Raw genomic sequence first — 21,272 nt, 5'->3', positions numbered from 1 at the left:
TGCCCCTCAAAACCCAAGAACCATGGCAAAGGAGAATTTGCCGCGATTGGAGGCCTTTTAAGTTGCTGCATGGGTGGGTTGGGATTGGATTGGACACGAGATCTCACGAGCATTCATGAAACGGTGTGGCTGCAGATTTCGCCATCGCTGTTGTCCAGCAACATTGGCTAGGACATACATTTAGCGTATAGGCCAACGGGATAAAGGACTGACAGGCGAGCACCAATAGTTCGCCCAGCATCATGTCTACGAAGTTAATAGACGATCACGAGGCTGTCAGTTGCCGAATTTTGACGTCTCAAGCCCGTAAAATGACGTCCAGTCGTAGAAGAGCCGGTGCCCATGGTCGTCATTGAGAGTAGCAATTCGACAAGCAACGAACAGGTTGTCAAAGTGTCCCGGGAAGAGACAGCGGACACTGACAGGAGACGGTAGATTGGAACTCTAGGGGCCATTGGCACCCTTGGACTCCTTGGAGAACAGGGTCAGGGTGAGTGGCTGGAGACAAGGTGATGAAACCAAGCCACGGAGGAGACCCAACTACTCACTCCTACCACTCCGTACTCCGTACTCTAAGTTCGATGCATACCCATACAGTCCAACCTACCAAGATGCCGAGTGACAGGGTTTCGTAGACGCATGCAAGATGAGGTGCTGTGAGGGGCCAACCAGTAAAAAACGTCAAGGGGGCAATAGCATTTTACATCTAACCAAAGACCGTCAGTGGTTAAGTAGTTAGAAGCTTGAGAAGGGCTAATTCTATCGAATAATGAGGACAATGATCGAATTGGACATGGGACTGGCGGGCAGCCGAAGGGGAGAGGATGGAAAAAGGGGCAGCCGGAGACATTTAGGTCCACACACTAAACCATAAACGGTTAGAGCCCAAAGCTTGGTTTGACGCCATTAAGATTGCAAGTCTCGCGTGTCTCTTCAACAAGACGACCAACGCGCTCTATTCACCCAACCAGACACTTAATCTGGTGGATATTGATCGTTCCAAAAGCCAAATGAACCCAAGGAGGCACAGAATTTGTTTGCTCCTCGATTCAGTTTGTCGCCCCTGAGGTTTTGCGCCGCTTATCCACCACCGAGTTTGACTCCTCGGCGGATCCAGTCACGGGATTGACTTTTTAGTTGCGGCCATGTGGTGACACCAACTCGATCCAGCTTGTTCCACAGTTGCTTGGTCAAGGTGGCACCTGTCTCATCCGCGTCACCTCTCACCTATCGCCGGTGGCATCTGTCATACATCTAATCTCCGTCGACCCAGACTCTGGGTGCACCTGGACTTGTCAAGTGGGCGATGGCAATCGCGATGGCACGTAAGGTACCACTGTTTGGCTGGAGTGGCACACTGGTGAGCTCAACCAATACTGATGTGTTTGTCCAGCCATGGTTTTGATCGACATCTATCATCCTTGCCTAGACTTCCTGGTTGGTAAGTCTCTATTATTTTTGTTGGTGTGATCAGCACAATTACTGCCTCGGAGGAGATTTGTTCTCTTGTAGGGGATCGTCCACCCACATAATGCTACCGATCGAGACCTTGATCTTTGCATGCTGTACTCGTATGCGTCATGTTACACCGACGATGTTCACCGACTGCTTTAATGGCTTCTGTGGATTCTGCAGGTACAGATTTTAGAAAGTGTATCGAATCGGAGTGAAAAGCGAGCGGGAAGTGCCTTGTGCACGGTGCTACAGCATACAGTACTACATCAAGCTCCCGTCTCCTCAGCTAACAATCTTTGAGTCGCGCTTCTAGAAAACCGCGCATTGGGAAATGAATCATGATGAATTATGGGCCTTGCTCTTGGCCACGTCATCGCCGTTTAGCTGACCACATTGCGTGTGCTCATTATCGCAGCCAACGTCTGTGGTCTGTGATCACGCAGATTTGATTGATGCTATCGCGGCATCCAAATCTGACATCTGCCGGTGACATCTGGCAGTCAGGGGTCGCGACTCGTCCTCCTTTGGAGCCAACCCATGCTTGGCCGAAGCGCAATTCTAGAACAACGAGCATAGACATGTTTTTCTGATGCTGAACTGATTTGTCGAATTCTGGGCAGGTGTACAGAGCCTAGTCAGAGTTTGGCGAAACCTTTCCTGCTCCAGGCCTCTTGAACATTTCTACTTGAACATTTGACAATTCGACGGACAGTTCCATTTCTATCGTCGATCCGGCACGTTTCCTTCCAGCCAGGTTTGCACGATCTGCGAGATCCGCGTCCCGCCAGACCACGTTGCGATTTGCGCAGACGAGTACAGGTTCACGGTTCACAGTAGGAAGACCAGGGGTTTGATGGACTAGGGCTGTAGATCATCCTATGGTAAAAACTACACAATCATCCTAGCAACAGATAGCCGTCCACAATACAGTCGGTAGCCCATCATGCATCAATCCTCAACGCTAATCGTCAAACTCGAAGATGCCCTCCCGAATGCCTCGCTCCCACGCCGCCTTTCGACGTTCCACATCCTCCGCCCTCTGATCCTTCATCCACGCCGTATTTCGTACATACTTTTCTCGAAACTTTTCGTTTTCTTCTATCCGACCTGGCTCATACACCTTGCCAGGCGTATGTCCTTCTGGGTTTTCTCGTACCCACCCGAAATCATGATGTAATATCACCTTGTACGAGTCCGGGGTAACGAATGCAGTCTGCTCGTCAAAGTGCTTGAGATTACCATACACCTCATCGTATGCCGTCTCGATCTTGGCATTCTGAGGAGCAATGTTACGTCGCAAGTAACTGGGTCGTAGACGTCCCAGATCCACCCCCTCGGTCGCTTCAGTCATGGTGTACGATGCAATGTAGTACTGCCAGCGAGCCTCGGGGCTCAGGCTATCGCTGTCAAATGTCGCTTCGTCCTGAGGGAAGAGACGGACAGTGCAGGTCCGCGAGCGGGGTGTCTATCTATGTTAGCACATCTCTCAACGTCTTGGCTGCCACAAACTCACATAGCTGATTCGATAGACCTCTCCATCCTTGGAGAGCCGTTCAACTTGTTTTCGATACTGAATTTCCTGCTTGCGAGTCGTGTCGGGCCGCTCGCGATCCTTCAGAAAGAGGTTGGTAATGTCGACGCTCTTGTCCTTTGCGTCACCGCCGAGAATGTTCATCACAAATCGTAAGATGGCGCCCACGAGCTTGTCGACCGTGTATAGCTGCCAACCGGTCTTGTTGTAGTATCTCCGTAGCGTCTCCTCAAGGTGAGCCAACTCGCTGGTGTTGATCACCGCCTCCTCGCACATTTGCAACATCTGACCGTAGTAGTTCTTATTTCCGTCAATGTTGGGAAAGAAATATTCGGGGCCCTTGTCAATCATTCGCAAGTCGATGGCAGGCTTGACCTTGCCGTCAACTGGCCGATGACGGGCAACTGCTTGCTCAACGTTGGCTTCGTTTTCTTTGATTGGCAACAGCCGACTGTACAGCGTCTCAAAGAGGCGGAAAAAGCAATAGATGTTGGCATTCGCGTACAGGTTGAAAGTTTCATGCTCATACGGGTCATCCAGAGCAAGATGTCGAACGGACTGGTCGTTGTTGGCCACGTTGATCCACGGCTTTTGAATCTGCTCCACGAGGTCGGACCCGGTAGTGTCTTCATCCAGCTCCATTTCGCTGCCGGCTCCGGGCATGGGAGTCGACTCTTTGCTGGCCGAGGCAACACTGTCCTCTTTACCATGTCGTCTCTCGAGGGCTTGTCGGCGAAGCCAGTCAGATTTACGGCCCGCTTTGCCCTTGGTCACTGGCGGAGCATCACTCTCGTGGTCGTCGGGAATGTCATCGTGGTCTCTGTTTTTCAGTGATTCGGCGTCGATCTGTTCGTGGAACTTTTCAGGATCGAGACCAAAGAACCGTGGGATGAAGTCGGTGAACCATGCTCGGATCTTGTCTTGCTCAGATGGATTGTACTGGACCCGCTCCGACTCCAGCGAAGCGAGCACAAGTCGAGCCGCATCAACAATGACATCCAAGTCGTTAAAGGTGTACTCAAGTTGATGCTTCTGCTGCGTCAGGCCATTGTCGCGATTCTTCTTGCCTTCTTCGTACTTGGCTTGAATCTCACTGGTGAGAGACTTTGGGAGAAAATTCTTCTTGTCCTGGTTCCGGACATGGATCCCTTGGTGATCCAGGCTCTTCCAGAATTGTTTATGAATCGAATCACGCCAGACCTTCTCCCATTCCCTCTGAACTTGCTTCCACTCTTCCAGCTTTTGTTTGAGGCGGCTGAGGACGATTGGCAATACTGCGGTTGGTCTGGAAAGCATTTCGTTCCACACCTTGCCCCCAACCTCTCGGCCGTAGACCTTCATGATGATTCGCTTAGGGATGGCTTCACTCGCACCGCCTAGCGTGGGGCTCAGATTAAAGGCAGCTCTCTCTGCGTCACTCATGATCCCGATTTGCTGAACGATTGGCTCCATCAATTGGGTGGTTCGCTGGCAAGATTCGATGTGGAAGTCGTAGTCGTGGCGTTCTTCTTCGATGCGATGGAGGGATTCTTCATACTGATTCTTCCGATGGGCAATAAAGCCCGAATCTTCCGAAGCCCATGTAGGATGCGATGCCCAGACGTCGTTCAAGACTTCGTAGCACATGCCATCGCGTCCTTTGCATGTCTTGTTTTGTTCCCGCTTGGGAAGGTGGCGATAACTCGGACCGAGGGCATGGCAATGGGCCAGATTGACACGACCAGGATCGGGTCGAGCACGTGCCTCAATGACTTCCTCCTGCTCTTCGATGTTGAGAAAAGCCTTGAACCAGGCCATCAATTCCTGATTGCCTCCAATAAAGGAGGCAACACGATCGACCAACGTGTATTTGTCTATCAGATCCTGGGAGAACAGGTTCACCAGCTTGAGGAATTCAGCATAGCTCGTACGATGGCCGATTTGCTTCTTGACCCGTTCGAAGAAGTTCATCTCCTCTTGGGTTGTTGATAAGTTGGGGAAGGGAGGTAGGGGTTCTGGAACTTGCGGAACCAATGTGGGTGAAGTCATCACCACTTCATTAATCACAGGTCGTTGGTTGCTGAGTTTGGCACGCTTTTGTCTGGTCAGCGACATTTGTCTGCAAAGATCGGCGGGAAATACAACATACCTTGTTAGCGACGCCAACCTGAACGGGGCCTGATCTGGAGCCTTGAACGACGTTGGATTCTACTGTAGGCACGACCGAGGCTTGTGCTGTGAGGGTCGAATTCGCGTGACGACGCTTCTTGTTGTCCTTGCTGGTGCTTGGAGGGTCGAACTGACCCATCGGCGGCATCTTGGAGGCCGGTCTCGGGGTTTGGACGACGGGAACAGAGGAGGCTGCGTTAGCATACCCAGGTTCCCCACGGACGTTGCTAGTTTCCTCTTGGGCAATTGCTCGTTGGGCCTGGGCTTTGCCAGAAGCAGCTGATTCTGGCAGAAATTGCTTAAAGTCCTCGAGAAGATCTGGTGCTGAATTGAAAAGAGTAGTAACTTGAGCATAGACGTCCTGGATGGGTTTTGCTTCGCGCTGGTAGGTTTGCAGGATTTCCAAGAATTGCTTATAAACTTCTGGTTGTTGAGCAAACCGGTTCTACCTCAGATTAGTACCAAAATGATCCACGACAACAACGAGCTGCAGACTTACTTTGATCTTGTTCACGTAGCTGATGGCATGGTTGAATTCGACCGGACCTCCACGCTTCAATTCTCCTTGAACATTGTTGAAGGCGGAGGATTGAGGTGGCCCTGGAGACCCGGCAATGGCCGGACGGGCTGAGCCATTGGCGACAGCAGTGACTGCGTTTTGGAGTTGAGACACCCCACGTTGGTCTGGCTGGTTAATGGCGGCCGTGACTTCGTCGACAGGACGATCAGAGGGGCCAGATTTGTAGCCAGGAAGTTCAGCTGGACGAGGGCCGGGGGAAGTTCCGAGAGGCTGGCCCCAACCATGTCGAGTTTCAAAGGCATCATGACGCATGGGTGGTTGATTTCCAGGGCCGCTGGGTTCGATGCTTTCAAACTGAGGACGCCCTCGTCTTTGCAGAGATTGAGTCATGGTCCCGCTAGGAGTGGTGACTCTGATTGCATCGGGGTTGTCGTCGGTTCCGCATTCTATACGATAGCCAGGAGGAAGAAAAGTGTTGAAGCCCGAGATCAAGGTGGGATGGCCGTTGAAAAGGTTAGAGACGCGTTCAATGACGCCCGGGGTATCGATTGCCTGACTCTTGAAGTCTTTCATGATGTCGAGGAACTTGTTGTAGACGTCAGGCTGGTCACTGAAGCGGACTTTGACTTGATCAAGATAGCTGAGGGCATCGTTCAAGATGGGTTGTTGGCCTTGGTGAGCTAGCTGAGCTGGAGCTTGCAAAGGGGAAGGGTTGGGAAGCATGGGTTGGCCAGGATGTTGAGGTGGGCCGACCTGCTGGTGATACTGAGGTTGTCGTTGAGCGTCATGCTGAGATGGACCGCCGAACAGATTGCTTCCTGGTGGAGGTGGGCCGGGGTGCTGGGGACCACCTGCACCTGCACCTGCACCTCCGTTGGCAAGGAGTCCATTTGGTCCGTGGATCGAGTTGGGCACCTTGGATGCCACGGGCTGGTGAAGAGGGATTGCGGCATGGCTCTGGACGGGAGGACGTTGAGCGTGTTGCTGCTCTCGGTTCATACGGTCCAGCTGTTCTCTGTGGGCCTCTCGATCTCTCATCATCATCTCCTCCTGTTGACGAAGATGTTCCATATTTGTACGTTCTCGATGCTCGCGTTCACGAAGTTCAAGTTCGCGGTCGCGCATATCTCTCAGATCCCTGTCGCGGGGGTGATACTGGGGGGAATGTTGAGGCAAGGGGTGGCCAATGGGGCCGAGCTGATGATTCTGGGGTTGAGGAGGTGGGGGTTGGGTGTTGTACTGGTGACTCTGCTGATGGCTTGGAGGACCTTGAGTCAAATCGGCGATGGACAGGCTATGACCTGTTGGAGGTTGGGAATGATGTTGATGATAGGGAGAAGGTGGAGGAGGTAGGACGTGCTGGCCTTGAGAAGGGCCGGCCGGACTGCGCAAAAATGAGTCAGTGAGTAACGTGAGATCAAAGATGGATGGATATTCACAGCCACGAGGGGCTCAGAGTGGGTGACATGAAGGATTGAAGACTCAGAGTGGAGGTCCAAGGAGAAGGAAGCAATCTGGAAGAGATGAACATACCCGAATGTGCCGTAAGGTCGTGGTTGAGACTGAGGATCACCCTGAGGAGGTCCAGCAGGCCCACGCCAGTGATCTGGAGGATTCTGATTCATGATGAGGATGGGGCGAGGTCGAGCAGGTGATGGAGGAGAAGGTGTGGCAGAAAGATGCAGGTGGTTTTGCTGGCTCGCGGGCTGGCGATGTTCCCCTCACGTGTGTGCCTGAAGGAGACTACAACATGGCAGAGGCGCAGGAAGACGAGATGTTGGTAAGTGGCGGGTCGGGCACGACAAAGGAGGAAAACGGTGCCAACAGTGGTGAAGCAGAGAGAATGATGTTTGGCACCACAACGGCTCGAGAAATAGGTGAAAAGATAAGTGTTGAAGTGGTGGAGGACGAGGTCAAAGATGTCGAGTGTGAATGAGTTTGGTTTTGATTTCTCCAAGAAAGCTACTCCATGACCAATAAAGATGGGGCGAGACCTTTGAGCGTGTGGGAAAGAGCCACAAGGCATCATCACACTGCAGTTTCGCTGACTGGCCGTGCTGGCGCACTGCAGGTCCTACCGGAGGTGCCTCTTTGGCGATGGCCGCCCCTAAACTGAGCTGGGGGAGGGGGTTCATCTACTGTAGGTCTCTTAGGCCCTTGTAAAGACAGCCATTAGCCAGTCAAATTGCGGCTTTGAGGGCTTAAGTTAGCTTGTCATGCAACATTATTAAGTGCACCGCAAGAGCCCTCAGGCAGGTACCCAGTCGTGCCAGTCGCCCATCCATATCGAGACTAGCGCCCGGTTGAATCATGCGACCGCTAAACCTTCCTTGGATGGTCAAGGAGACCTGCGAAAGACAGTCATGAACACAGGGGGACAGAATTGCATCTCTTCCCAGACATGTCGGATTTGAAGATTTCTATCGACTTCTTTCCCATGGTCTGCCTACTCGTACAGCAGGGCTCGAGTAGGCATATATAAAAGTACCTAGGTATCTCTGGGTTTTGGTGTGCGATTGCCTGCCTGTTGTTCTCCCTGGTACAGTCATAGCTCTAATCATCCTCGCACGTCTCGCATCCTCACTCTGTTGAGCCCGGATCTCTCAACGAGTATGTCCCATGTCTGAGCCATTACTTTAAAAATTTGCTGGCCATGTCCATCAGTCCTCCAGCACTTGCCCCGCCACTGCTTCCTCCACTACTGCCACCGCCACCCAAGAGTCCTCCAAGTCCACTAGCGAGTCCCCCTCCACTCCCGCCCCCCAAGTTCTTCTTCAAGTACATCTGCAAAGCATATTGTGCCGCCTTGTTGATGACTGATTGTTTGTCCGTTCCGCTTTTGACATTGCCCTGCTGCTTTTGGTTGTCGACGAGGCTAGACGCTTCCTTCATTGCCATTGCAATCATCTGTGATTGGGATCCTCCAGACCCTCCAGAGCCCCCCGAACTAGCGTTGTTTGACCCACCCCCGCCGGTGAACATTTGAAAGACCTGCATCGCCGCTCCTGCACCGAGGCTTGAGGCGTCGTGCTGCTGATTCTTGCCTCCTTGTTCATATAGTTGTTGATGGCTCTGTTGCAATTGGTTCTCGTCCACATCGTTCGCATTTGGCTGGTTGTTTCCCAGGAAACTCAGTGCGCTGGAGAAGAGGCTTTTCTCGCCCGATGAGCTGTGTTTCATCACTTCGTCTTGGTCGAAATCGGCACTGTTGGAAGGGTTACCAAACCGCTGGCTGTAGCCTCCATCATTGGAGGACTGGCCTGAGCCACCCATACGATCACCGGAGAAGGACATTGCTGGAATTTGATCTGTTGAGATTGTGGACCAAAAGGAGGCTGCGTTGAGAGGACAGATGATGTTGCTTTATGGCTTGTAACTCCGGCTTTTAAAGAAACAATAGACTCAAGTACGGATGTGTACTAGGTGACTAGGTCTCGGCATGGGCCTCCTAGCTTGACTTGTCACACCCTCGTGCTTCCAATGCCTCAAGGTCAAGCCATTCAACTCAGCTCAACACTCGACAGATGACGTCAGCTTCTTCACGTACACGACTTGGCGGGCCGCGCTTACCAAACCAATTCTGGAAATTGTGCCTGACGCTAAATCTCTGAGTGGCCAATGACATCCTCGCACTGTGCTGTCTCTTGAACTCTAAACTCTTAGAGCCTCATGGAACTCTCACTTCCGCTCCAGACGTATACCAAGAGTGTCGTACTAACTACAAGGCCGTTCTCCCTACATTATTGTTGTCTTATGTCAGTTGGTGCGACTTTTTTTTCATCGTTCACGACTGAATCCACTTTCCACGCGAGGGTGACTCGCCCAACTCTCCTCTTCATTATGCCAATCTTCCAAACAAACCAGTACGACCTGACTTTCAAACGGTACGCTAACTGCACGCTGCCCGTCATTGCTCCTGAGTAATGCCAGACGGGGTTGGAATAGCATAAAAAGATGCATGTTGTCAACTAAGCTTTGACTAATCAGATCACGCCTGAGCCATCAGCCTATTTCTAGGGTGGCTCATGCCCCCTGAAGAGTACAGTGACGCATATTACCATATGGTCCTGCATATGAGGATGTCGTCCCAGCACTGATCAGAGTGTAGCGCCGCTGAATGGATGATCAGAATAAACCTGCAGGAGGTTTGGATCACGACAGTATCTCCGCTGGCGCCGTCAACGACAGCACGGGCTTTCAACGCTTTCCGCGATTCGTCGAAAGATCGCCCAACTTGACGGCAACTGGCTAGTCTTGTAAGGACACGGCGCAGCAATATCTGGCGGTGAGTAGACACTGTATATTTGGGACGATCTAAATGCACGAACAAGAGAGGGAGGTCTCATTGGTCATTATGGAGTCAGCACCATACCCATGCAACTGAGGATGTTTACAGAAATAGCCTGGAGCCCGATGCAGGAGCTGCAGGATCTGGAGACGCCATTTGTCTGCAACAGATAGAGATGAGGTACAGCGTAAAAGACAATTAGTCCTCCATGTCCTTGCCCTTCAGTTGAGAAGGATCGCTTTACGATCCTCGTCTTTGAGGGAGCGCTGAACGAGAAGAACGCAAGCACTTGGTATGGTTTCCAATCCCTCGAAGGCGTGGCGACTGCCGAAGGTAGTCCTACTATACATCTCGGTTACACATGAATGAGCTTCAAGTGATCTCATCCAAGTATTGGTAGGACCCATGTAGATACAAACACCTTGTGGTGTCGAATCCTATTCACACGGCTAAAGCGGCGGAACGGATGATGGGCCGAGGGGCCGGAAAATCCACAGCGCCGAACTCGGCGGATGACGTCGAATAGGCATAATTTATTCCAAAGGACCAAAGTCTGAATATTCTTCTCCATAATGATGAGACTGTAACATCCACCCATATCATCATTGCTGGTAGCCTGCGCAAGCTGCATACTGTATCTCAACTTCCTTTCTCTCTACTGAAGCCTACATCCACCAGGCCCGCTCGAACCACAATGGCGCCTCCAGCACCGACGCGACAATTACTACGACATCTGCGCCGACTGGCAGCCGCTCCGGAAACGCGTAGGACATTGTCCAGCACACAGACGCAACGATGGAAGCCGTGTCCGCAATTGCAGTCAGTCCACCGTCCTGCTCAGACCTCCAAGTCCATACCTTCACGCGCTATAATCAAACGGCCGTTAAGCACGAGCTGTGCCCATCGAAATGTCGGCGATTCCAACCCACCAGACTCCCCACCTACCGCCACCAGCCTCCCCGACATCACCAACTACTACACGCTCTTCCCACAGACACTGCCGTTAGGACCGCCTCCTAAAGGTCCATTTTCAATTCCGCTGGCGTCACTGAAACGCGAGTTTCTTGCGCTGCAGGCCCAACACCACCCAGACAAATACACGGGGAGCGCGACGGCGCACACCAAGTCGGTGGCCTTGTCTTCGCTGCTCAACACAGCGTACAAGACGTTATCGTCGCCGTTGCTACGGGCCCGATACCTGCTGCAGCACAACTATGACATCGACATCACGTCCGAAGACAATGCCACCCACCGAGGTGTCACCGACCAAGAGACTCTGATAGAGGTTATGGACGTGCAGGAGCGCGTCGAGGAAGCATTCGATCAAGAGGTAATTGATACCCTCAAGACCGAGAACCGAGCCCGTATCGCTGAGACCGAGGATCTGCTGGCCCGTGCCTTTGAAAACGCCGACGTCGATGCCGCTAAGAAGGAGTGTATCCGTCTCAATTACTGGACCAGTCTGCAGCAGGGCCTAGATGATTGGGAGCCAGGTAAAGACGTGAGGCTGATTCACTAAGAGCCTAAGATCATCAACTTCGCTGTGTTTTATGAAATGAAGGTCGCTCCCAGACCGTTGTTCCTTTTTCATGATCAAACGCCGACTGAGTTGGTTTTCAGTCAGGCAAGAGATAGAGAGAAGTGAATGACATTGCTGGCACTTCTTGCCACACTACCATGTTGCTGTTGCACTTGAGTGCATGCCATCTTGGATTACAATCGTTTTGTCTCCAATCTATCCTTATTTTGCCCCTCTTGATACCATACACAATTGAAATATGCCTTTGGTTGTGCTGACCATTTCCTAATGTGCCTAATGGGCGACTCATCCACTGCCTGCCGTTACTCCCTGCTCTGATATTGGCTGAAGTTCAAACTTGATACCCGCTTCAGAAAGTCGCAGTTGCCTTCAAGTTCAAACAGCCCGCTCTTGGAATGCTTCTTCATATGCGCAGACAGAGCATTGAGGTCCGCCATGACTTTCCACCTGGTGTTCTCCAGGCTCTTGACTTGTCTTCTGTGAGCTTTCAGCAGGTCTGAACCTGCGTCAAGGCTGTCTTGACCATGGCCAGACTGGTGCTGTGGTTCATCATCTTGGACTGCTATTTGCTCTGTCTGAGTCGTCACCCCTTCAAGCTCGGCCGTATTCCGATTTGGACTGATGCCGACGCTCTCCTCCCACTTGTCAATCTGGCTCTGCGGCCAGGTTAGACTCACAGAGAAGACCTCTCGGCCGGGATCATCAAGCATCGGGCTCCGGCCGTGCACAGGTCTGCTCAACACCAGCCGATCAAGGCCACAGAAATCTTCGGTGAATCCCCACGATCTCGCCTTTCCTCCTTCAAATTTGAAAAAGTTGACACCGAGCCTGGTCCAGGTGTGATCATAGTCTTTATCAGGGGTAAATACAATGTCGGACATGATGTTGCAAAGCCACTCTGGAACATGGAGCACATTTTCGAGTGTAATCTTGTGGCCTTCGCGGCTCCTAGACGCTTTGCGAATCTTGATCTCCACTGAGCCTATTCCTTCGACGGCAACTTGTCTTTGTTCTGCAAAGGTGAGCACATAAGACTTGAAAGGAGTGTATGTTTGAAAAGAAGCACGGTCAATGGCCACGTGCGCATTGGAGGCAGTAGAGAAAACCCAGTCGTGGCACAAGCTCTTTTCGGGGCTCTTGACTAGCCTTTGCTTGTTTGTTGAGATTGATCGTTGGTGTGAGAAGTTGGAGAGACTAAGGGCTGGGTGCGAATAGTAGGAGCCTAGTGGGAGGTTGCCCCGTGGATTTGGATCACGATCCATGAGCCTGGTGTCCAGAGGTGTTGGGCCTATTATCATTCAGAAAAGTGTCCCAGCACCGTATATTGATATCAGATGATAACCACCAAATGAGTGTAGACCGGGAAGTACAGGGAACGCCTGTGGAGACGTGGGTGGTGAGAACCTTTGAGTCAACATTGTAGACTGCGGGATAAAGTGGGCATTGTAAGTTCTTCATCGTTCTGCGCCCTCTGCTCCTGCTCCTTCTGAAACAACATCATCTTTTCACGGCAGGCGTGATGATTTGCTCGAATGGTGGGAGGGAAAGAGCGTTGGTCCTGCCTTCCGCTGCATCCGTATGTAAAGAGCCGAACTCACATGATCTCCAGTTGTGGCACTTTCATGACTTCATGTCCTACACTCCTTGGGTACGAACCATGGCTTCTTTGAAGTCTCAGAATCATCATTCAAATCTGCCCGATGCATTCACATCGCTAACCACCTCCAAATGCCAATTGCCTATGTTTATCAACCGGGAAATACCTTGATCCTGTCTTGATGCTCGATTATATCCTCTCGAGCCCAATCTTCATCACTCAACATTTCTATTCGCGGCACAAGCCAACACAATGAGTACCCGAAAACTGTCCAAGGCAAAAGATCGGAAAAGCTACTTGAAACAGCCTGTCCGAGACCCAAGATCAGATTCCTCAAGCATCAAAGACGACAGCAGTACCATTCGCTCTTCTGTCGAAAAGGCTCCAATCAAGAGACCGGAAGGCGGGCCACTCAATTCACATCCGCCCGACGGGCCTCCATACTGGGACGCTTCCAGAAGGAAACAGACCGGTGGTGGCAATGAAGATAAACAAGCCTGACGAGGGATTTCCTTTTGGCGCAGCCTCTTCGAAAGGTGTGGGGTAAAAAGTTGTTGTAGCTGGTGATGGAGGGTTTAGACACTTGCATTGCACCCTTTAGGAAGACCTTTGAGGTAGCCTCTGGGTCCGAAAATGCCAAAAGTTGCAGGATCTGTTTGAACCCCTCCTGACTTTCGCCCTCCTCTACTATGTCGAGAACACGACTTGTCCGTGGGAGCCTTGGTCGTTGGTCTCACCTCTGATTTTCTTGACAAAGCAACCTGTATTTTTGACAATTTGCAACCCACTGTTCCCTCCGCCCTGTGACATGCATGAACCTGAAAGTCGAGGGAGTAGATGTGGTTGGCAGTGTGCGAAAATCACGCAACTGCCACTATCCATATCGGTGACAGTGAGCTACATTTGGGCTTGAGCAGCAAACAGAGCGACTTGGAGATAGAGTGTTGGGCTAAAAACTCACCGCATCATCCCACCATTAGTCATAACAGGACTCAAGCCCGAAGTGTCGTTTTTGAGGTGTCACACCTGGCCACCAGCAAGCGAAGTCACAACAAGAATCAGCTTCGAAGTTCAGGATGCGGAGGATTTGTCGCTCCCGAGCTCCGAATGACACATCGAGACCAAGATATGGGTCTGACTTTAGTGCCGGTTGGTTCCGCGGATACTTCCAATCCCACAATATGCTTTCTGGCTGAATGCTGAGATCCTGGTGTGTTCATCCATGCAACTTCATACTGCATCAATTGACAGATACCAAAGGAATCAGTATCTCTTCAAGGAGGAACTGTCTTATGGCCCATCAGCATCCGATTTGGTGGCAGCATGAACTTACAAACCGTTGCTAGTTGGGTAGATGCCGCGCCGCGCCAGTTTACTATGGTGGCAGCTCTCTTTGCAGTATATAATCACCACAGTGTCTATCAATATGCTTAAGCAACTCTACAACTAAAACCAAAGCACTTTACGTGAACCCGCCCTCCCCAAAAGTGATCATGCCCAAGACAAAGATACTCCTTACGGGTGCCACTGGATATATGTATGCTACCTCTGTAGACAATGAGCCATGGTATTTGTACTAACGAATTTGCCAGTGGTGGATCAGTGTTGGCCGCCCTTGTCAAATCCAGCAATGGCATGCTTGAAAACACGGAAATCACTTGTGTTATTCGTAATTCCAAATTGGCTGGTAGCCTGACCGGCGTTGGGGTCAAGGTTGCCATGTTCAATGGGCTCGATGAGACGGATGTTCTGGCGGAACTCGCAAGCGAGCATGACAGTGAGCATCTCTCACTGGGTATGATCGATGAAATTTTGCTGACAGGACGTTGAAGTCGTGATTCAGGCTGCTTCGGGCTTCCACACACTGTCAGCAAGGGCATTGGTTCTCGGTCTGGCACAACGAAAGAGGAAAACTGGCAAAGATGTCTACTATATCCATACGACAGGGACGTCTAATGTTGGCGACCGCCCAATCACGAAGAAATACATCGAGAATGCCTACCCTCTTTCGGACAAGGATGACATTTTTACCTACATCAAGCAGCGAGACGAACAGGTACCTTATGCCCAACGAACGTCAGACATTGTGTCCATCGAGCTTGGACTCGAGTATGGCGTCAAGACATACCACATCATGTCGCCATCCATCTATGGCATTGACTCCAGCCCCTTGCACGAGTTCTGCCATGTTCCTGTCATGATTCGGGCGGCATTGAAATTGGGCCAAGTGCCAATCGTTGGAGATGGTTCTGGCATCTGGGACCATGTTCATGTCAAAGACGTTGCCAGCCTCTATGAGTTGATCGTTGATCGAATCCTCAAGGGACAACCCGTTCCATATGGAAAAGATGGCATCTTCTTCGTTGAGAATGGCCAGCATACGTGGCGACAAATCGCTCAAAGAGTTGCTGACGCTGGCGTAGCTTTGGGTGCCATTTCTTCTTCCGAGCTGAAATCACTTTCCCTCGATGAAGCTAAGGACTTTTATGGTCAGGGATGGGCTTTGCTCGCCGAAATTGGGTGGGCATCAAAGTATGTGAATCATCACCCTAGTCCTTGCCTCGTTAACCTTTGCTAGTTCTTGGACCAGGTCAGACAAAGCGCGAGAATTGGGCTGGAAACCGCAAAAGACGGAAAAGAATTGGGAGGACCATTTCGTTGAAGACTGGGAGGCGATACTTGAGTCGAATGGCGCTTCAATGGACTAGGCAGTTCAGTCAATCCAGTAGAAGCCTGGTCTTTCTCACAGCCTTGATTGAGGGATGATCGTCTTCTTCCTCAATCCGGGAGATCTTCGAGCCTTCACTAAAATTACTTCTCTGGTGCCTAATTTCAAGCTGTATAAGCCAAGTAGCTCAAAAACTGTACACTACTCCGTATACAACATGGTTCCTCGGCAGCCTGGTCACGACCTTGACTTTCACGTAGGGAAATCCCGGGTTGGGAACAGGAGCCAATTTGATTAGCTAGTGAATCAAATCAAAAATGATCTTTTCGTACCAATCATGCTCTAATTGAGATAGTAAAGCTTCTACAGATGGCGAGGACGAGAAACGGGGTAGGTTCCTGTAAATGTTACAGGCTGAAGTTGGCATCACTTGACCAGAGGTTTGAAGGTTTTGTCGTTTCGCATCTCTCTAAGTCGTACAGGTCGGCATGGAGAAAAGCCCATCCCCCGTAATTCAGAAAGCTCATGGTCAACATATCTGGAGGGAATACTGTTATGATTGATCAAGTTATAATTCAGATACAGGAATGCTTTGATCGACAGAGTAAAGGCAAGAGAAGACCATGTCGGGTCAGTCCGGAGTGAATGAAAGGAGTATTAATTCTGGATTGGTTGCACAGGGCTCTCACGTCCCCCTTGGGAGCTAACCAGCTAAATCAGCTAGGATACAGTCTACGTAAATGCCCAGCTCTTGTATCAGGATGTCAGCGGTTCGATTAGTTTGATCATTTCCAAGTACTCCGTAGGGCCAAGGCTACCATGTGGTCATGTCTGAACATGGTAGTGGCTCTTTCCCTTCTTGGCCATTCTTGGGCACCTTCCCCCACTACGGAGTACGTGGTACGAAATACGTGTGAAGCTTCACCGCTTTAAGCTCATTGTTTGCTCCTTCCTCGTGAGCCCAAGAAAGCCTCATGAGTCACGAGTTCGCAACCTCGCCTCCCACTTCCCACTTCCCACTTCTCGCTTCTCACTTCTCACCTCTTCTTCTCGTTGGATCTTCACCTCTTATCCGCCAATCCAAAAGGCCCCCTCATTCCACCGCATTTGAGACCCCGTCTGACATGACCTAAGTGTTTCCGAACATCGGATCTGCTTTCTCTTTGCAGCCTTCCCCTCTATCCATATGTAGACAAGTCACGCCCCGACAATCAATCCCCACCTTCAAACAGTCTACAAACACTTCCCCTGAAAGCCCGAGTTTCACATTCTCTCTTCCTTTTCAAGGTAGGCCAAGTATCTTCGAATCATACACATTTTTTGGACTTCCATTATTCCACCACATTAAGATTGTTGGCCACAACGCGGTGAGTACCGAATCACGCCAAAATGGCCAATATCCATGATGCTGGTAAGGCTGGCGATACATGCTGCAAGGCTTCCACTGCTTCAAGCCTTCCAAAATGTAGCCCAAAAGCGACCAAACCAGCTCCAACTCTATCTTCTACTGTCAAAGCAAATTCTCTCCTCGACAAGGAGGAAGACATGGATGAAACATGCACTTCTGGCTGCTGCTCGTCCGGACCTGCTCCAGTCTCTGCAGGCACGGCCTCAGCCTGCCCTGAAGACCGCGACACTAGTTCTACAGGCTCTCAAGCTCAGGAACTAGATGAAGCGTGTGCTGCTCCTTGCTGTGCCAGTGCACCCGCTGCCGCGACCAATGTGAACGTCACTCATGCCACAGCGAATTCCGAGAAAAACAATGTGGAACAGCAGGTTCCATGCGGCAATGGATGCTGTGGTGATGATGCAAGCTCCACATGTTCCTCTTCGGCTGAGACCACCAGTACCATCACGTCTTCTTTCTGTGGTGAGACTCAGAAATGCGATGGCAAGTTTCCTTCCACATACAGAGATACCTAATTTTGGCTTACACCTAAATTTTAGAGAAATGCATCCAGGCAGCCGCTGCACTTGAGTGCAAGCTAGCTTGCGAAATCGAGGAGAAGGAATGCTGTGCCGACGAAGACGAAGCCGAGCAACAGGCTGGCCAGACTCACCATGACCACAACCATGCCCACGCCCACGACACTACTCATGCTCACAAGCACGATCAAAATGGGAAGCATGCTGGCGAGGCCTGTACGAGCCATTTCCAGTCGGCCATGGAACGTTATTCTTCGTACCTCGAGTCGGCTCGCTGCATCTGCCGCAGTGTCATCAAAGCTGCCAACAAGATGGACAAGACCTGCTCTTCAGCTACTCTCCTTCCTTGCGATCCAACGCCGCAGGCTTACTCCACAAGCCATGCTCGCCACGGCCACGCCCATGCCCATGCCCATGCCAAACCTCAAAATACAGTCATACATCGTCACGCTCACAAACATAAAGATAGTGGCAAGACCAACGCAGCCCAAGCTAAAGGCGGGCTTCTTCATCGCGACTGTCAAGATGCTGTCTCTGAACGTCATGACTACTCACCTATTGAGAGTTCGCGCACAGGAAAACCGCCGGTCAGAACCAAGGCAGTCGACATCGAGAAGGACGCCTCGGCAAACCACGTCCTCCTTAGTGTTACAGGTATGGATTGTTCCGGTTGTGCCAATAACCTCACCCGCGCTCTCTGCAATATTTCAGGCACACGTAATGTCAATGTCAATTTTCTCACCAACACTGCCGAGCTTGACGTTGACTCGGCCACCCAGGTGGAGGAGGTCATCCGCCTGGCTGAGCGAGCAACTCGCTACAAGCTCGTTCCATTTTCGACCGACACACAATCGTTGGATATGATATTGGACCCCGAATCTGCCAAGAGGTTCCAAACAAATCTCCCATCAGGAGTCGACACCTGCTTAAAACTCTCTAATACAGTCTACGAAATCAATTACGACCCGTGTGTCATTGGTGCTCGAGACATTCTCGACCAGCTCCCGGGATCAAAGCTTGCCCCGCCCCGAAAGGACAGTACTCTCGATGCAGGCAGACGCCGACTCGTTAGGGTCGCGACTCTCACTTTGATCTCATTCATCTTGACTATGCCTGTCGTCGTGATGGAGTGGGGAGACTTCACCACAGTGCCCCACAACACAGTACTTATCATCTCGCTCGTCCTCGGTACTTTTGTCCAAGCCATTGCTTATCCAGAGTTCTATAGACCTGCAGTCTCAGCTCTCGTCTTCAACAACGTCTTGGAAATGGATATGCTCGTCGTCATCAGCATTACTGCCGCCTACGGTTACTCCGTCGTTGCAGCCGGACTGTCTCTGGCCGGTAGATCCACAGAAACCGCTCCGTTCTTCGAGACGAGCACCTTATTAATCACTCTGGTCTTGTTTGGCCGCCTTCTGGCTGCTTGGGCACGAAAGACCGCCGTGTCCAGGGTTTCAGTGAGATCCTTGCAAGCTTCCACCGCATTCTTAATTAATCCCAACACTGGCGACGCTGTCGAAGTCGATGCTCGCCTGCTTCAGTATGGGGACAAGATCCAAATACAACCCCACTCAAAGATTGTTACAGATGCCAAGGTTACTGAAGGATCCAGTGATGTCGACGAGTCAATGTTAACTGGTGAGAGTCTGCCAATTCTCAAATCTCCCGGCTCTTCAATAATATCCGGCACCATCAACGGTCAGGGGACATTGACTGCACAAGTGAGTCGTTTGCCAGGTAAAAATACCATTACCGATATCGCCAACCTCGTCGAACAAGCTCAGGACTCCAAACCTCGGATCCAAGACCTTGCCGATAAGGTTGCGGGCTACTTTATTCCCGTTGTGGTGGCAGCTTCCATCATCGTCTTCATTATCTGGCTCTCTGTCGCTCTCAAAGTCCGACATCAAGCCGCCGGCTCCGCCATTGGCACCGCCATTGGGTACTGTATTGCAGTCCTAGCAGTCTCTTGCCCCTGTGCTCTTGGTCTTGCTGTTCCAATGGTGCTTGTGATCGCAGGGGGTATAGCTGCTAAAGGAGGTATCATCATCAAGTCGGCACACGTTACTGAGCGGGGTCATAAGGTTACCGATGTTATCTTCGACAAGACAGGCACTCTGACACAAGCTCTTCTCGAGGTGACGGAAGAATACATATTGCCTCTGGACGACATATTAGGTGGCATCGACGGCTTCTCGCTCGTCAAGGCGATGGTCAAAGACAACAATCACCCCATCTCTCAGGCTGTGACTGCGTCGCTCGAACAGAGAGCTTGTGCCCCTGTGAACATTAGAGATCTCAGATCGATTCCTGGCTGCGGCATGGAAGGAACCTGGAATGACATGACTGTACGCGCTGGCAATATTAGGTGGCTTGGGCTCACAGAGCATCGTCAAATCGTGGAGCTAAGCAATCGAGGCATGACCTTCCTTTGTGTCACTGTCAATGATCACCTTCTGGCTACTTTTGCGTTGAAGAGCACCCTACGCCCAGAAGCTGCACAAGTCGTTCAAGAACTCCAGAGGCGACAGATCAAGGTTCATATTGTCAGTGGCGACAACACGAGTGTTGTCCAAAATGTCGCTGCTAGTCTGAACATCGATTTGGAGAATGTGGCAGCGGAAAGATCGCCTGCACAGAAGCAAGAATACGTCCAAGCATTGACAAATAACGGCAGATTCACTTTGTTCTGTGGAGACGGAACCAATGATGCAGTGGCAATTGCTCAAGCCGACATTGGCGTTCAAATCGAATCATCGTCCGACGTCACTCGCGGAACAGCTGATGTCGTTCTCCTAGGAAATCTAAATGGTGTCATCTCCCTTCTCGACGTCTCCAAGGCTGCCTACCGTCGAATCTTGTTCAACTTTGGCTGGTCTGCCACTTACAATGTCCTAGCTATCCTCCTGGCCGGTGGTGCTTTTGTGAAAATTCGCATTCCACCAGCATTTGCTGGTTTAGGCGAGATCGTCAGTATAATGCCAGTCGTCATTGCCGCTCTTACAATGCCAAAGGTCAAGCGAGCGGTCTAGGTCATTCGACGAAGCCATGACATTCTGTCAGATGCACCGACACGGTATCGTCTCAAGCATCAATCGTGCATCAATCATGACAGTTGTCTGTATTCCAATCTATACTCGGAACTACACCGGTCAATCGCTTCGCCGTTATTGCGCACGCAATCAACACGCATTTCTTCGTCGGACGACTCAGTCTCCGCTGCTTCAATTCTTGCCTGGCACAAGGTCGACTGGGCCATCTTTATCGAATGCTTTTTCTCTCATTAGAATCTCACCACGAGCTATGGCTCAATAGTCACTCATTGAATCAATATTTAAATCGACAATTACATTGTGCCACACTACTTATGCTTTAAAGAATAGGCTATCGTCACAAAGTAGGTTAGAGGTAAGCTTTCTACGTGCGACTTCTCGGGCACTGTTCGTAAGGTATAAGTTTAAACACCAGTTGTCAGGTGTGTTGTCAGGCAGTTGAAAGCTAAGGTATCCAGCTTATCGATCGCCATTTGAGACAATTTGCCACCTGCTCAACTGTTCGATATGACTGATAGCACCACCTTCCGCATGGGTTTGCTA

The 21,272-nt window shown here is 51.0% G+C and overlaps 6 protein-coding genes across 6 annotated transcripts; 3 read left to right on the top strand and 3 right to left on the bottom strand.

Annotated features, from left to right (window-relative positions):
* Positions 1-2,246: 2,246 nt before the first annotated feature.
* PV10_03942 (uncharacterized protein) lies at positions 2,247-7,592 on the bottom strand. The gene is made up of 5 exons (XM_016368455.1): positions 7,188-7,592; positions 5,634-7,038; positions 5,115-5,579; positions 2,969-5,059; positions 2,247-2,920 (listed from the first exon to the last, which is right to left on the bottom strand). The coding sequence occupies exons 1-5, from the start codon at positions 7,277-7,279 to the stop codon at positions 2,417-2,419; spliced, it is 4,557 nt and encodes a 1,518-aa protein (XP_016224243.1). The 5' UTR covers positions 7,280-7,592; the 3' UTR covers positions 2,247-2,416.
* Positions 7,593-8,018: 426 nt separating this feature from the next.
* Positions 8,019-9,026, bottom strand: PV10_03941 (uncharacterized protein). Its single transcript, XM_016368454.1, has one exon. The coding sequence runs from the start codon at positions 8,946-8,948 to the stop codon at positions 8,286-8,288; it is 663 nt and encodes a 220-aa protein (XP_016224242.1). The 5' UTR covers positions 8,949-9,026; the 3' UTR covers positions 8,019-8,285.
* Positions 9,027-10,538: 1,512 nt separating this feature from the next.
* PV10_03940 (Fe-S protein assembly co-chaperone HscB) lies at positions 10,539-11,723 on the top strand. Its single transcript, XM_016368453.1, has one exon. It carries the CDS (start codon positions 10,637-10,639, stop codon positions 11,459-11,461), a length of 825 nt encoding a protein of 274 aa, XP_016224241.1. The 5' UTR covers positions 10,539-10,636; the 3' UTR covers positions 11,462-11,723.
* Position 11,724: 1 nt separating this feature from the next.
* PV10_03939 (uncharacterized protein) lies at positions 11,725-13,010 on the bottom strand. Its single transcript, XM_016368452.1, has one exon. It carries the CDS (start codon positions 12,778-12,780, stop codon positions 11,785-11,787), a length of 996 nt encoding a protein of 331 aa, XP_016224240.1. The 5' UTR covers positions 12,781-13,010; the 3' UTR covers positions 11,725-11,784.
* A 1,562-nt stretch (positions 13,011-14,572) lies between these two features.
* PV10_03938 (uncharacterized protein) lies at positions 14,573-15,787 on the top strand (the record flags this gene model as incomplete). The annotated part of the gene is made up of 4 exons (XM_016368451.1): positions 14,573-14,616; positions 14,672-14,856; positions 14,912-15,611; positions 15,658-15,787. The coding sequence occupies 4 exons, from the start codon at positions 14,573-14,575 to the stop codon at positions 15,785-15,787; spliced, it is 1,059 nt and encodes a 352-aa protein (XP_016224239.1).
* Positions 15,788-16,777: 990 nt separating this feature from the next.
* On the top strand, positions 16,778-21,053 carry PV10_03937 (copper-translocating P-type ATPase). Its single transcript, XM_016368450.1, has 2 exons — positions 16,778-17,638; positions 17,695-21,053. Exons 1-2 carry the CDS (start codon positions 17,137-17,139, stop codon positions 20,706-20,708), a joined length of 3,516 nt encoding a protein of 1,171 aa, XP_016224238.1. The 5' UTR covers positions 16,778-17,136; the 3' UTR covers positions 20,709-21,053.
* The last annotated feature ends 219 nt before the right edge of the window (positions 21,054-21,272 follow it).

The sequence above is a fragment of the Exophiala mesophila genome (genome assembly GCF_000836275.1).
Source record: "Exophiala mesophila strain CBS 40295 unplaced genomic scaffold supercont1.3, whole genome shotgun sequence".
Classification (NCBI taxonomy): Eukaryota; Fungi; Ascomycota; class Eurotiomycetes; order Chaetothyriales; family Herpotrichiellaceae; genus Exophiala; species Exophiala mesophila.
This window is presented reverse-complemented; position numbering and strand designations above follow the sequence as displayed.

Coding starts and splice junctions, on each gene's coding strand:
- PV10_03937 (XM_016368450.1), top strand. CDS start 17,137: ATGGCCAATATCCATGATGCTGGTAAGGCTGGCGATACATGCTGCAAG. Junction 17,639..17,694: donor TGAGACTCAGAAATGCGATG/GCAAGTTTCCTT, acceptor CCTAAATTTTAG/AGAAATGCATCCAGGCAGCC.
- PV10_03940 (XM_016368453.1), top strand. CDS start 10,637: ATGGCGCCTCCAGCACCGACGCGACAATTACTACGACATCTGCGCCGA.
- PV10_03942 (XM_016368455.1), bottom strand. CDS start 7,279: ATGAATCAGAATCCTCCAGATCACTGGCGTGGGCCTGCTGGACCTCCT. Junction 5,580..5,633: donor GCTACGTGAACAAGATCAAA/GTAAGTCTGCAG, acceptor AATCTGAGGTAG/AACCGGTTTGCTCAACAACC. Junction 2,921..2,968: donor AGGTCTATCGAATCAGCTAT/GTGAGTTTGTGG, acceptor TAACATAGATAG/ACACCCCGCTCGCGGACCTG.
- PV10_03939 (XM_016368452.1), bottom strand. CDS start 12,780: ATGATAATAGGCCCAACACCTCTGGACACCAGGCTCATGGATCGTGAT.
- PV10_03941 (XM_016368454.1), bottom strand. CDS start 8,948: ATGTCCTTCTCCGGTGATCGTATGGGTGGCTCAGGCCAGTCCTCCAAT.